The following is a 15,497-nucleotide window of genomic DNA, read 5'->3' on the forward strand; positions in this document are numbered from 1 at the left end:
TTGAGAGGGGGGGAGGGGGATGTTATTCCGTGTGGGGCGGGGTGGCGATGGGGGTGAGTAGGGGCAGACAGTGTGAATTGTGTGTATGTGTGTGTATATATGTGTGTACGTTGGGATGTGTGGGTTTGTATGTTTGCGTGTGTGGACATGTGTGTGTGTGCATGTGTGTGGGGGTGGGTTGGGCCATTTCTTTCGTCTGTTTCCTTAAGCTACCTCGCAGGCACGGGAGACAGTGACAGAGCAAAATATAATAAAATATAAATATATTTGTTTATGGATGGGGTTGTTAGGGAGGTGAATGCAAGAGTTTTGTAAAGAGGGGCAAGTATTCAGTCTGTTGGGGATGAGAGAGCTTGGGAAGTGAGTTAGTTGTTGTTTGCTGATGATACAGCGCTGGTGGCTGATTCATGTGAGAAACTGCAGAAGCTGGTGACTGAGTTTGGTAAAGTGTGTGAAAGAAGAAAGTTGAGAGTAAATGTGAATAAGAGCAAGGTTATTAGGTACAGTAGGGTTGAGGGTCAAGTCAATTGGGAGGTAAGTTTGAATGGAGAAAAACTGGAGGAAGTAAAGTGTTTTAGATATCTGGGAGTGGATCTGGCAGCGGATAGAACCATGGAAGCGGAAGTGAATCATAGGGTGGGGGAGGGGGCGAAAATTCTGGGAGCCTTGAAGAATGTTTGGATGTCGAGAACATTATCTCGGAAAGCAAAAATGGGTATGTTTGAAGGAATAGTGGTTCCAACAATGTTGTATGGCTGTGAGGCGTGGGCTATGGATAGAGTTGTGCGAAGGAGGTGGATGTGCTGGAAATGAGATGTTTGCAGACAATATGTGGTGTGAGGTGGTTTGATCGAGTAAGTGATGAAAGGGTAAGAGAGATGTGTGGTAATAAAAAGAGTGTGGTTGAGAGAGTGGAAGAAGGTGTATTGAAATGGTTTGGTCACATGGAGAGAATGAGTAAGGAAAGATTGACAAAGAGGATGTATGTGTCAGAGGTGGAGGGAACGAGGAGAAGTGGGAGACCAAAATGGAGGTGGAAAGATGGAGTGAAAAAGATTTTGAGCAATCGGGGCCTGAACATGCAGGAGGGTGAAAGGCTTGCAAGGGATAGAGTGAATTTTAATGATGTGGTATACTGGCATTGACATGCTGTCAGTGGATTGAACCAGGGCATGTGAAGTGTCTGGGGTAAACCATGGAAAGTTTTGTGGGGCATAGATGTGGAAAGGGAGCTGTGGTTTCGGTTCATTATGCATGACAGCTAGAGACTGAGTGTGAACGAATGTGGCCTTTGTTGTCTTTTCCTAGCGCTACCTCGTGCGGGGGGAGGGGTTGTCATTTCGTGTGTGGCTGGGTGGCGATGGGAATGAATACAGGCATCAAGTATGAATTATGTACATGTGTATATATGTATATGTCTGTGTATGTAAATATATGTATACATTGAAATGTATAGGTATGGATATATGTGCATGTGTGGACGTGTATGTATATACATGTGTATGTGGGTGGGTTGGACCATTCTTTCGTCTGTTTCCTTGTGCTACCTCGCTAACGTGGGAGACAGCGACAAAGTATAATAGATAAATAAATATACAGACACAGGGTGTCTCAAAAAAGTATACAGACTGAATTTTTATTAATACAATGTCAGTTAACGTACATCCAAGATTTACAATTCAAGATAAAGCACCTCCCCACTACCATCATGATGTAAGGGCCTATCTTAATGAAAATCTGCCAAACAGATGGACTGGGTGAAGAGGTAGCATTGAATACATCCCTTGTTCACCAGACCTGGGGCCAATGGATTATTTCTTTTGGGGACACCTAAAATGTAATGTCTCATGCAAAACTGACAACAGTCATCGAGATAAAAGCAGCCATTGAAAGAGAATATGCCCAGATCCACAATTGAACTGCTTAATGCTGTTTGTAACTGTGGAACTGTGTTGTCATCAGTATCTGGGCCAGAATGGCTATCAGTTTGAACACATGCAAAGCTCCTGTCCTCTTTAATTTGAATTATAGATCTTGGATGTAGTTTAGTTGCAGCTGAAATTGAGGCTTTTCCAAACTGCTAATGTGCTGCATACTCATTTGGTTTATATATTTCATGTGGTTAACCACATGGATCAAGATTAGTTTGCAAAGACTATGCTGAATATAGGTAACAGCTTGACAATATTGAGGATGTTGGTGGCACCCCCCCGTCCCTGAGTTCTGATGCTTCCCTGCATTAACCGACCATCAGGCTTGGTAATTGTGTATGATTTGATACCTTATCTTTACGAGCCAATGAAAAGCTAGTAATACCTATTTTATGAGATCTTATCAGAATAACTCAAAAACTGGTTGTTTTGTGATTATACATACAACTGTATATTTGGGCTCTGAAAGGATATTGGCTACACCATGAATTGTACACTTTATAATTTATCTTAACAGATTTTGATAGAATATGACAATGTGAATCCATTTTCAGATTGATCTGGAAAATGAGGTATGAGATAGTGTAGGCTGAGCAAGTCAATAAATGCATTTTGAAATTTTGAACGTATCTCTGTTGAAGATATAGTATATTCAGAAGTCATTCAGACGCAATAAGGAATTCTGATCAACTGAAACAATATTTAAAGTAAGAAAATTATATTAATGTTACTATTCATCTTTGTGGTACTTAAAAAGGTGCCAAATCAAGTCCATTATAGGAATTACAGTCAAATACTTTGTTGAAATTGTAAAAAGAACAAGTACCATAGCCATTTGCTTAACCATGTGGAGTAGCATCATCTATAGGCACAATCTGATTTGAAAATTCAAAGTTGATATTTTGCACAGCTATTGAAATGTGCCTTAAGTGAAAACACTGATATCTGTTTAGTTGTCTTGAGGCCAGACTTAAATTCTGAAATCCTAGACATAGGCAATAGCCCATTTTCATACCTTAGGGTAATCAGCAAAACTTCATAATTTCCAGAAAAGAAAGATGTTTTTGCATAGGAGTTGAATGGGGCTGCTTTTGAGCACTTCAAAGTAGCCAACATAAATGGGTGATAATACAAATTTTTTTGTTTCAAAATATTGATATTGGATATTAAAATATCATCTTTCCTCAAAAGATAACACAGTTGTTTATTAAATTTGTAGTTACAGTGTTATTACTTCCAAAAAGTATTGCTGCTATCTTGTATGTCAGTACGTTGTGAGACGCTGATTGCCATTGTTTTATGTTCTCTTGGTGTGGCATTACGTTTATCTGGGTTGAAGGATATCTAGAGGTGACTGCACAGGGTTTTTGTTTAACTGTGCTCCCAGAAGTTATTTTTATAACTGTGCCTTCTACCACAAATGGTATAAAAAAAAAAGAAAACATTTTTATGATGCAAAATTACATTAAGAGAAGTTTACCATATTTCCCATCTTTTTATTTTTTTTAATCAGATCAAGACTCTTGCAATCACTGTATAAACATTGATTCTTTTTGAAATATGGTTGAAGTTGTGGCATGACACTTCGAACCCAATAAATGTAGGACTGTGAGATAATGTATAACGGACAGTACCTAACAGAAAAAAATTCAGTCCTTTGATCTCAACAATGCAGACCAACCTTATAAACTTTCAACATGATTGTAGTATTTCTGGTTTAGACTGTTTGTTGGTTTGTTTTCCTCTTGATTATGTAAACAAGTAGGACATTATGAATTGTTTTTTCAAAAGTGGAATTTGGTATAGGATGGCATTATTAATAACACACTTGCTGGAGGTGATAATGGTAGACAGCAGCAGTGAATATTGATAATATACATCTTTTCATTTCAATAAAGATTAGCTAATTCTACTTAAGATAGATATTCTGTGAAAAAAAATAAGGACTACATTTTGAATAAAGTGGACAAAATATTGTCCATAATTTCAAACCCACCCTATTTGATATGATTTCATCTTTAAGGTACATCTAATAACATGAACTAACTTTTTAAGTGAGAGGTACAGAGCATCTTTACGGGATGCTGACTGTGTAACAAGCAAAGCAATCATGATTAGAAGTATGTTGAAAAAATTCAAATGGCTAAGAAAGTATTTGACTAATTTACATTTTGGCATGGAGATGTTAATTTTACACTTGATATATTTTTATACAAAGAGGTCAGATTTCAGTTATATGGATGTAGCATAATTTCATTTTCACCTTTCAGGGATAAATTAAGATTCTCATTGTAATAGTATTCAAACTGACCTTAATCACAAATCCTTTCAAAATGATCAAGATGTAGAAATAGAAAGATCATGCAGTTTGATGGAGAAGTAATATTAGCATAATAAGAATGATGGTTTTGATCGGGGAGTGATAGCAATGGTGTTTCAGGGTGGAGAGGAGGCGATTGTGTGAAAATGCCACCCGACCTGTCAGAGGCAGCACGCCCAGTGGATGCGCTCCCTACCCAGAGTTGCAGGGAAACCAACAGTAGCACTGGCGTTGTTGGTGGAGTTTTGCAGAACCAAGAGCACTGTTCCACACCCAGACCTGTGGCTGAGAACCTTGCCTGCAACAATGACAGTGGTGGACAGATTCAACTGCCTCACAGTCAAGTGGTGGGGTCTGAGGCAAGAAATTGTGGTGAAGGATGTAATGGTAGGGGAGTGGAAACCCAGATTTCCTCTCCCTCTGGCAACATGTACCACCTCATTCCTGCCCTTAGAGCCACCTTTGCCTCTGTGGGAGCCACTGACAGAGCCTACTCATTTAGAGAGGTATTACAGTACTCAAGTGTTAAGCTTGCCGTCATTAGCTTGATGTGTAGTCTTAGCTGTTTTGGAGATGAAATTGTAGTTTTTGTAATCACATTTCTCCTATATGATTAGAGTGTTTTGAATCAGAATTTAATAGAGAACATCAAAAGCTTGTGGAAGGCTGTGAATAAGAATATATTTGTGAGGAAGTAAGCAAGAGTAGTGTGACTTAAAACGTGGAAAAGCTAGGGGCTTACATGTAGTTATGAGCAAAATGGTTGATAGTGAAGTTGGTGTGGATTGAATGTGGAAAGTATGTAAGGAAATTTAGAAAATTGATCAAGTGCCTGATGAATGAACAAAGGCAATGATATTCTACTGTATAAAAGGAGGGTCATAAAAGTGAATATAAGAATTATACAGCAGTAAGGGCATGAACTGAACTAACCTGCTCATGGTTATGCTGTAAGTGAAACATCACCTTTAATCTCATCAAAAGACCTAACCACTTGAAATGAGTCTATCCTTCTCCTTTTACTGATTAAGCTCAGGAATCCCAGAGGAGGGAGACCTTGCGATTGTGAAATTATTATGATCATAATGATGATGATAGAGAAATAAGTTTATAACATTATTAGAGAGGTGTATGGCAAAATGGTGATTGATCAGAGAGAGAGAGAGAGAGGATAGATTAGAATATTGATTTCAGCCCCAGGCAAAGCTGGGTACTTCAGCTAATTTTAAATGAATTTGTGGTTGCTTATGAGTTGTCCTATATCACCATGTTTATTCAGCTTTTTCATGTTTGGGACATTGTATGAGGTGGGTTGTTTTATGGTAATTAATTTGGGAGAAACAGAATGGAAGTTTCTGCAGTTGTTTGGAGATGATGCTGTTAACTAAATCTTTGTACTGTACAAGTTGGGTGTAATGTATGCTTTTATGATGTATATAGGAGGAAGATGCTGAGAGTGAATGTAAATGAAAGTGAGACAATAGTTTTTCAGTAGGTAGGGAAGTTAGTCTGTAAGATCAGTTTGCTTGTCAAAGAACTGAAAGTTGTAGATGAGTTCAGATGTTTGGGAATGAAGTTTAGTAAGTATAATGTGAGAAAGTGGGTGTTGTAAGTAATAATGCAAGAAGAAAAGTTTTGGTTCTCTGAAACCTGTGGTAAGTGGAAAAGGTTTAAATGGAGAATATGCAAAAAGCTTGCGTATTTATTGTTCCAATAGTATTGTATGGCTTAGAATGGTGCGTGGAAGAAACTCCTTTAGGATAACATTGGCTTATGAAATGTATGGTAGATGCAATGCTAGTCAAGAATACATATTGTAGTACAGAAGGTATAAAGAGAAGTGATGGATGGATGTAGTGAGAAATTGCCTAGGACTAAAGATATTTCTGATGAAGGCATTAGAGGAATGGTTGGGGACTCGATGCAGTGGAATAGAATGTATGGAATGGGCATGGAGACTGTGTATGTTAACAAAACTACTAAGTGTGTGAAGTGAAGCGCAGTGGGCATGAGGTGTTGATGTGTGTTAGTGATGTTGCAGAGGCTGTACGTACCTGATCCATTTTATTAGGTTAGGAATAGAGTATGACAATAGGTAGTTAGATACGAATGTTTTGTAATGAAGCTACTTTTCCTTTTTTTTTTTTTATGTTACTTTAGCAAAATTAACTCCCTCAGAAGATGCATGGCTGTAAGTACTTGATCACCCCATCAATATCTGATATGCTTTCCTTCAGGGAATTCCCTCACCCCTTGTAAATGGGTATGGAGTGAAAAGTTATTAGATTAATAATGAATAGTCTTGGTCATGTTTTGTTTACGTTAATTTCTAGAATTGTAGTGATTATGTGTTACCCTTGCAGCTTTATCTTAATGATTTTATCTTTTGGTCTCATAAATCAGCTGTGATTTGGTCTAAAGTTTGTTTATGTTGCAGAATGTAAGGTTATCCTACCTGAGGTTTTCTCTAAAAAGATGTAGTTTTTTGTTTTATGTGCTACACAAATGCATGTGAGAAGGTGGTGGTATTTGGTATGTAATTAGATAGCATTAGCTATTTTAACCCTTCTCTGTTTGGATGAATTTATCATGTTTATCTCTAATCAAATTGGTTATGTTTCTTGTCTGCATTATGTATGATTTGTGTATGTTATGTGGTAGTAGCACTGTATTGTGTTTCAGATCCATATGCAATGAATGATTGGAAGTCATACATACTAGACCAGTGCTTAAGCAGTATAAGACTTAACTGGTGTTACTGGACTCCTGCTTGTGGTTACATCACGAGTGAAAAGTCAGCTTCGGCAAGGCTCTGTCATTATCTGTGGATGGAAAGGACCACTGTCTTGTCAAGGACCTTCTTACTCCAAATAAGTCTGTCATTTATCTTTTCCTGATCGCTGTGCAGACTAAAAGCAGCAGGAGCCCCATAAGATGGATTATGAAGTTATTTGATAATAGTAATAAGTTTACTGTTAGCACGGATCTAGATATTCAGCTAGCTGCTGTGGCTAAAGATACTCTGTTTCTTTTAGTCACTCTTTTGATTATTGAATTGATATTAGAAGCAAAGATTGACAGAAGAGTTAAAACAAAGGTTCAAGAGTTTGTCATCATATATCAAATATGGTACAGACTACAGGTAGTCAGATGAATGGCACATGGCTAGTGAACATGTAAATCCTTCAATGTATGTATGCTTGCACTTCAAGCAGTTTGAAGTCTATTTGCTATTGTTGTTGTAGTAGATGGTCAACATTGACACAGCTGAAGCTGGTGCATTGTAAGATTTTCAGGGAAAACATGATGTGCTGCTTACAGAGTTCTCTCGTTATCAAATTACAGAAGCCTTTCCCTGTCCTCAAGTATATTGAATTTTGTTCTTTGAATAGATGTATATCATCTGTTTCATTTTGCTGATCTTCATATGTACTGTATATCCTTTAAGAGTGAGTGTTCAGTTATAACTTATGGAAGTGTACACTAAATACTTATGAAATATTGTTGGGCTATATAAACGAAAGGCCATAAGGGATGTCAGATAGGATCATTGCACGACATATTTATTGCTTTCTTGTGTGAACAATTGTCTACCATAGGAGTATTCAGGTTAGGGCTGCCTGTTCTAGAAATCTGAAGAAGAAATATCATCTCACATGATTTGGTTGACTGCTGTACTTTTTAAAGAAATTTGGCTTGCATGATATTATGCCTTGCATATAAAGGCATTAAGTGGGAGATGTATAAAAGAAAGAGACAGGAGGTCAAGAGAAAGGTGCAAGAGGTGAAAAAGAGGGCGAATGAGAGTTGGGGTGAGAGAGTATCATTAAATTTTAGGGAGAATAAAAAGATGTTCTGGAAGGAGGTAAATAAAGTGTGTAAGACAAGGGAGCAAATGGGAACTTCAGTGAATGGCGCTAATGGGGAGGTGATAACAAGTAGTGGTGATGTGAGAAGGAGATGGAGTGAGTATTTTGAAGGTTTGTTGAATGTGTTTGATGATAGAGTGGCAGATATAGGGTGTTTTGGTCGAGGTGGTGTGCAAAGTGAGAGGGTTAGGGAAAATGATTTGGTAAACAGAGAAGAGGTAGTAAAAGCTTTGTGGAAGATGAAAGCCGGCAAGGCAGCAGGTTTGGATGGTATTGCAGTGGAGTTTATTAAAAAAGGGGGTGACTGTATTATTGACTGGTTGGTAAGGTTATTTAATGTATGTATGACTCATGGTGAGGTGCCTGAGGATTGGCGGAATGCGTGCATAGTGCCATTGTACAAAGGCAAAGGGGATAAGAGTGAGTGCTCAAATTACAGAGGTATAAGTTTGTTGAGTATTCCTGGTAAATTATATGGAAGGGTATTGATTGAGAGGGTGAAGGCATGTACAGAGCATCAGATTAAGGAAGAGCAGTGTGGTTTCAGAAGTGGTAGAGGATGTGTGGATCAGGTGTTTGCTTTGAAGAATGTATGTGAGAAATACTTAGAAAAGCAAAAGGATTTGTATGTAGCATTTATGGATCTGGAGAAGGCATATGATAGAGTTGATAGAGATGCTCTGTGGAAGGTATTAAGAATATATGGTGTGGGAGGCAAGTTGTTAGAAGCAGTGAAAAGTTTTTATCGAGGATGTAAGGCATGTGTACGTGTAGGAAGAGAGGAAAGTGATTGGTTCTCAGTGAATGTAGGTTTGCGGCAGGGGTGTGTGATGTCTCCATGGTTGTTTAATTTGTTTATGGATGGGGTTGTTAGGGAGGTAAATGCAAGAGTTTTGGAAAAAGGGGCAAGTGTGAAGTCTGTTGGGGATGAGATAGCTGGGAAGTGAGTCAGTTGTTGTTCGCTGATGATACAGCACTGGTGGCTGATTCATATGAGAAACTGCAGAAGCTGGTGACTGAGTTTGGTAAAGTGTGTGAAAGAAGAAAGTTAAGAGTAAATGTGAATAAGAGCAAGGTTATTAGGTACAGTAGGGTTGAGGGTCAAGTCAATTGGGAGGTAAGTTTGAATGGAGAAAAACTGGAGGAAGTGCAAGTGTTTTAGATATCTGGGAGTGGATCTGGCAGCGGATGGAACCATGGAAGCGGAAGTGGATCATAGGGTGGGGGAGGGGGCGAAAATCCTGGGAGCCTTGAAGAATGTGTGGAAGTCGAGAACATTATCTCGGAAAGCAAAAATGGGTATGTTTGAAGGAATAGTGGTTCCAACAATGTTGTATGGTTGCGAGGCGTGGGCTATGGATAGAGTTGTGCGCAGGAGGATGGATGTGCTGGAAATGAGATGTTTGAGGACAATGTGTGGTGTGAGATGGTTTGATCGAGTAAGTAACGTAAGGGTAAGAGAGATGTGTGGAAATGAAAAGAGGAGTGAAAAAGATTTTGTGTGATCGGGGCCTGAACATGCAGGAGGGTGAAAGGAGGGCAAGGAATAGAGTGAATTGGATCGATGTGGTATACCGGGGTTGAAGTGCTGTCAGTGGATTGAATCAGGGCATGTGTAGCGTCTGGGGTAAACCATGGAAAGCTGTGTAGGTATGTATATTTGCGTGTGTGGACGTATGTATATGCATGTGTATGGGGGTGGGTTGGGCCATTTCTTTTGCCTGTTTCCTTGCGCTACCTCGCAAACGCGAGAGACAGCGACAAAGCAAAAAAATAAAAAAAGAAATAAAATAATAAAGGCCACCATTAGTTTAGGTTCTATCTCTAGGGTCAGTGGACAGAAAGAAGTACATTTGCAATCAAGAACTTTTCACCCCAAAGAAGTCCATTATCTCCCAGCTACTGAATGTATCTCTAGCTTGAAGCTTATATTACTGGACAGGTAACCTAGAATTAAAGAGGCCTATTGACACTTTCCAATGATTCCCAAATCACAATTTTTTGGCTTTCAAATTTAGGTTACAGACTTAACAGTTCAGGGTAATGCCTTGAATTTGAATTCTTTTTCCCCCAAATATGCTTTGTTCAGCCTCGCAAAAGCTTCATTACTTGAGCCATCGGGTTTTACATCCACAATTCTCCAGTGATGTCACTTACAAAGGGTAATCCACCAGGTAAGGGCATTAATTCATTGAGACTGAGATGTGAGTGTCCTCATCAGCTGAGACAAATCTGCTTAGTTTTAACCAAATCTTACATGAGTAGGATTAGAATGGTATGCTCAAGCTGTTTCCCCGAAGACGAGCTTGGAATTATGAAGATGCTCTGATTGCTTTATGTTCCCTCACCTTAATGTCTTGACATCTTCTGGAACAGATAATGTGATTACCTTATGGCCCTTCACCATGATGTCTTGATATCTTCTGGAGCAACAACATGGCAAAAAATTAAAAGCAAACTTCTGGACATCTCCCTTCTTGCATCTGATAAGATGTACTAATGTAGAACAGCCAGTGGAGAAGTTTTTGGAAACATTTGCTTTAGAAGCAACATTGGAAATACATAAAAGATGAGAGTGGCAAGGGATATAAAGCAATTTGGATGCTAATATAACTTTATGAATCAAGTGCACAGTCGATACGGAGAAATGCAGATAAAGCAAAAGCTCAGTTTATCAAACCAGTGAAATGTACATCAAGAGTATGGAATTATTTGATAGAAAAAATTCATATAACCACTCTCCTGTGCTAGGAGTGTTGCTAGCTCACTGATGCACAAAGATATCCCTTTTACCAAAGTTATGTTGCAGTGAACTTTCTTGATGAACCAGACATCTGTGCTTCATTATTTCCTCAGTAATCCCTGTAGTAGATTTCACCAGTCACCCAAAATCAAGTTTTTGAGTGGAGGACAATAGCATGCAATGGTAAGTATTACTTTTTATTCATTCATATTGATTTTTTAAATGTAGTATGCATAATTTCATTGTTAAACCATGAATTTATGATTTGAAAAACATTCTAGTCATGTGTCTGGAATATAACACCATTTTCCCATTCAAACTCATATTCACTTTCATGCAATTTTGATTCGCATGCCACTTTCCAAGAACAGATCCCCAATTTTGAAAGGGATATCTGTAATATCTGTATATGAGTGTTAAAAACATAGTAGAACAATTGTTTAATAACTATTGTACCATGTGAATGTACACAAACACAGCTACTAATTCATTACTATGATGTTTGTGAAACTAATATAAGGAAAAAGAATGAATAGTTTTTTAGTTTGATTATGAACTTGATCAGGTAAAGTAAGCTGCAGAATACGGTAATCAAAACTCATAGTAAAATAGGAAAATAGATCAAGCAGTTTCTAACAAGCAGAAAAAGTCGAAATTAGTAGCAAATGGAATCAGTGCCCAAAAAGTTATTCTATCAGGTCTACCACAGGGAACAGTGCTGCATCTGTAATGTTAATGAAAGATAATGGAAAGACACCTTAATGTTATTTACCGATGGGTAGAAGAGAGCCTAAAGGAATTTAATGAAGAAATTACAGAATGTGATATTAGATTTTAACGGCTACAGAATGTGACATTGGTTTTTGTTGAAAATCATGAAATAGTGCATAACTCTGCCTTTCAGTCCCAAAGAAGTGTACTTCACTTGTGATATAAGACAGTTATGCACATTTGTCAGTTGCTGCTAAATTTTTGTAATAGTTATAAAGTATTAGCATGACATGAAGAAAGCATAGAATTCCCTGAGGAAGCATTAGGTACAAATTGACAACTTTCTAAGGATTATCAACAAACCAGTGTCTTCCAGTGAACAAGTTCATACATGAATGATGCAGGTAGGCTTTTCTGCATCAGACTTGAGACACAAGAAATGGTGTTTTTTTTTTGAGAGAGAGCTGTTAGAAGTTGAGAAATTTTTGATTAGTAAGGAATGTATAAAGAATTCAAAGAGTACGCTTTCTACTAGGATTAGGAAGATGGCAGACTAGAGGGAGAGTGCTGATATTATGTCAACCCATTCATGTAGGAGTCATTCCTTGCACAATATTCCTTGTCATTCCTATCAACATATCCCCGCCTCTCAGCTTGAAGTTAATTTTCATTGTAGGAAGAGCTATCAATCCCCTCCATTGACAACAGTTTATCCTTCTAACACACTAATATGTATGACAATGAATGTGACTTTCTTTAAGGAATTATAGGAGGAGGGAGATAGGACAGAGAAGATGAGTTGGAGAAACAGAGGAAAGTGGAAGAATGTAAAGATGTATGTTGTATGTTTATTGAAGTATGTGAGTGGCTTGTTACTTTATTGATATACCCTTTATTGAGTATATATGAATGTAATGAAGTATGTTGACCTAGAATGAAATAGGTAAGCTAGGCTAAGACATGCTTGTTGTGTGTAATGATGGATGAGTGGTGTTTCTCTCAGGGTCTTTGTGGCTCCGAGGGAACCAAGTGTAATCCATATTTGTGTTGCTGTGAAGATCTTGGATATGTCTGTAGTGTGTGTCTTCGTTCTCTAGCTCTTCACATCCAAGCATACTTCACTGTGGAAGTGGAGTTAATCTTACACTAAAGGTATGTGTGTAGATTACATTGAAATTTCATACATTCTTTATTTACTGTTTTTCCATGATCATTTTATATACTGCTGCGCATTCAGTCCTTGATCCTGATTAGAGTACAGGTTTGAAGTTGCAGGAGTCCCACAGAAGGGTCTTGGGATAGTGTATGATGATTTTTTCATATTCACCACTTCTTTTTTGAATATTCAATCACCATCCAGTTTGTATTGGCAATCAGATTGTGTTTCATTATCTACACTTACTTCCAAGATTCCTCTTAGTGCCCAGGTGTCCAGAGTCCAGAAAGTGTTGAAGTTTGGCAACTGTTCAGTTCCAAGGTTGCCTGGTTTGAGATACCAGTGTAGTTTTGTTAATGGAATTTCTCATGTTCTTTCAGTTCATAACCTTTATCACATATGAAGTAGGTTACTTGTATGGATAACTGAACTCAGATTGCTGTAATGAAAAATGAAATTTTGATATTTTCAGATTTTGCAGTTATTGAAGAAGTACCTTTTTAGTAAAGACCACCTTTTCGATCCTGAGGACGTACGTTATGTTAACTGTGGGAATGATCCGTTGGGGCAAGCTCTTCAGGTTACTCGCTTCCATTTCACCGATGTTACGTAAGTATCACTTTTGCAGGGATGCATTCTGTTCTTATGCAGCTGTTCAGTGGGTATCAAGATTCCTTGAAATTTTGAGTTTATCTTTTAGTTTCAGTTTTGAGTCCACCTGGCTGACCAGAAAGTGGAATTAATGATTATAGGTAGACAGAATTCTAAAGTTGAGCAAAGGTTTGCAAAGCATACTAAAGCATGTGAATAATTTTATTTTTTTCAGTAGTAGGAATGCGATCAGTCTCACCTTGATGTTTTTCCAAATGATTGTATGTATTTACAGTTGTATTAACTTGTTTGTATTTATTTCTTGACAGTTTATTATTAATAGAGAGTACGTTAACTCAGTTTATGTATGTTTTTAATTTACTGAGATTATCTTAACCTTATTTACCTGAGTAATTGTTGATCTCGTGTATAGGTCTGCCACAGACTAGATGTCAAAAATAAATCTTTACTTTTTTCTTATGTTCTCAGTGAATGTAGGTTTGCGGCAGGGGTGTGTGATGTCTCCATGGGTGTTTAATTTGTTTATGGATGGGGTTGTTAGGGAGGTGAATGCAAGAGTTTTGGAAAGAGGGGCAAGTATGCTGTCTGTTGGGGATGAGAGAGCTTGGGAAGTGAGTCAGTTGTTGTTCGCTGATGATACAGCGCTGGTGGCTGATTCATGTGAGAAACTGCAGAAGCTGGTGACTGAGTTTGGTAAAGTGTGTGAAAGAAGAAAGTTAAGAGTAAATGTGAATAAGAGCAAGGTTATTAGGTACAGTAGGGTTGAGGGTCAAGTCAATTGGGAGGTAAGTTTGAATGGAGAAAAATTGGAGGAAGTGCAAGTGTTTTAGATATCTGGGAGTGGATCTGGCAGCGGATAGAACCATGGAAGCGGAAGTGAATCATAGGGTGGGGGAGGGGGCAAAAATTCTGGGAGCCTTGAAGAATGTTTGGAAGTCGAGAACATTATCTCGGAAAGCAAAAATGGGTATGTTTGAAGGAATAGTGGTTCCAACAATGTTGTATGGTTCCGTGCACAGGAGGGTGGATGTGCTGGAAATGAGATGTTTGAGGACAATATGTGGTGTGAGGTGGTTTGATCGAGTAAGTAATGTAAGGGTAAGAGAGATGTGTGGTAATAAAAAGAGTGTGGTTGAGAGAGCAGAAGAGGGTGTTTTGAAATGGTTTGGTCACATGGAGAGAATGAGTGAGGAAAGGTTGACCGAGAGGATATCTGTGTCAGAGGTGGAGGGAACAAGGAAAAGTGGGAGACCAAATTGGAGGTGGAAAGATGGAGTGAAAAAGATTTTGAGTGATCAGGGCCTGAACATGCAGGAGGGTGAAAGGCGTGCAAGGAATAGAGTGAATTGGAACGATGTGGTATACCGGGGTCGACACGCTGTCAGTGGTTTGAACCAGGGCATGTGAAGCGTCTGGGGTAAACCATGGAAAGTTCTGTGGGGCCTGGATGTGGAAAGGGAGCTGTGGTTTCAGTGCATTGTTACATGACAGCTAGAGACTGAGTGTGAACGAATGGGGCCTTTGTTGTCTTTTCCTAGTGCTACCTCGCACACATGAGGGGGGAGGGGGATGTTATTTCATGTGTGGCGAGGTGGCGATGGGAATTGAATAAAGGCAGACAGTATGAATTATGTACGTGTGTATATATGTATATGTCTGTGTGTGTATATATATATATGTATACGTTGAGATGTATAGGTATGTATATTTGCGTGTGTGGACGTATATGTATATACATGTGTATGTTGGTGGGTTGGGCCATTCTTTCGTCTGTTTCCTTGAGCTACCTCGCTAACGCGGGAGACAGCGACAAAGCAAAATGAATAAATAAATATATTTTCTTATGTCTCATATATAAGTGAACCTTAGTCTTTGAGGAATAACAAAACTAAATTTGAGAATCAGGAGATAGAGAATTATCCTAGTCATGATTTTTTTTTAATCTTTTCTTTTTTCATATATCTCATGTATATTATAGTGAACCTTAGTTTTTGAGAAATAACAAAATAAATTTGAGACTCAGGACACTGGGAATTATCTTAATTGTAAATTTTTGGATGAGGAAATGCTGTTAAAGTTTTTTTAAAAAAATGATAGAAGTTACTTAATCTACCAGTTTGACTTTGTGAATCTTTTATGACATCCACTGTGATCA

At 38.2% G+C, this 15,497-nt stretch overlaps 1 protein-coding gene across 4 annotated transcripts in view; it reads left to right on the plus strand.

Moving 5' to 3' along the window:
• Window positions 1-15,497, plus strand: part of LOC139757791 (uncharacterized) — a 64,652-nt gene that overhangs the window by 32,362 nt on the left and 16,793 nt on the right. For 2 of the 4 annotated variants that reach the window (XM_071678604.1, XM_071678605.1), the window contains 2 exons: window positions 4,372-4,757; window positions 13,203-13,339. In XM_071678604.1, the coding sequence (XP_071534705.1) occupies window positions 4,372-4,757; window positions 13,203-13,339 (523 nt within the window). Of the gene's footprint in view, window positions 1-2,485; window positions 2,639-4,371; window positions 4,758-6,948; window positions 11,047-13,202; window positions 13,340-15,497 lie in introns of those variants that run through there. The other 2 variants (XM_071678606.1, XM_071678607.1) reach the window with 2 other exon arrangements.

Source organism: Panulirus ornatus, chromosome 28, assembly GCF_036320965.1.
Source record: "Panulirus ornatus isolate Po-2019 chromosome 28, ASM3632096v1, whole genome shotgun sequence".
NCBI lineage: Eukaryota > Metazoa > Arthropoda > Malacostraca > Decapoda > Palinuridae > Panulirus > Panulirus ornatus.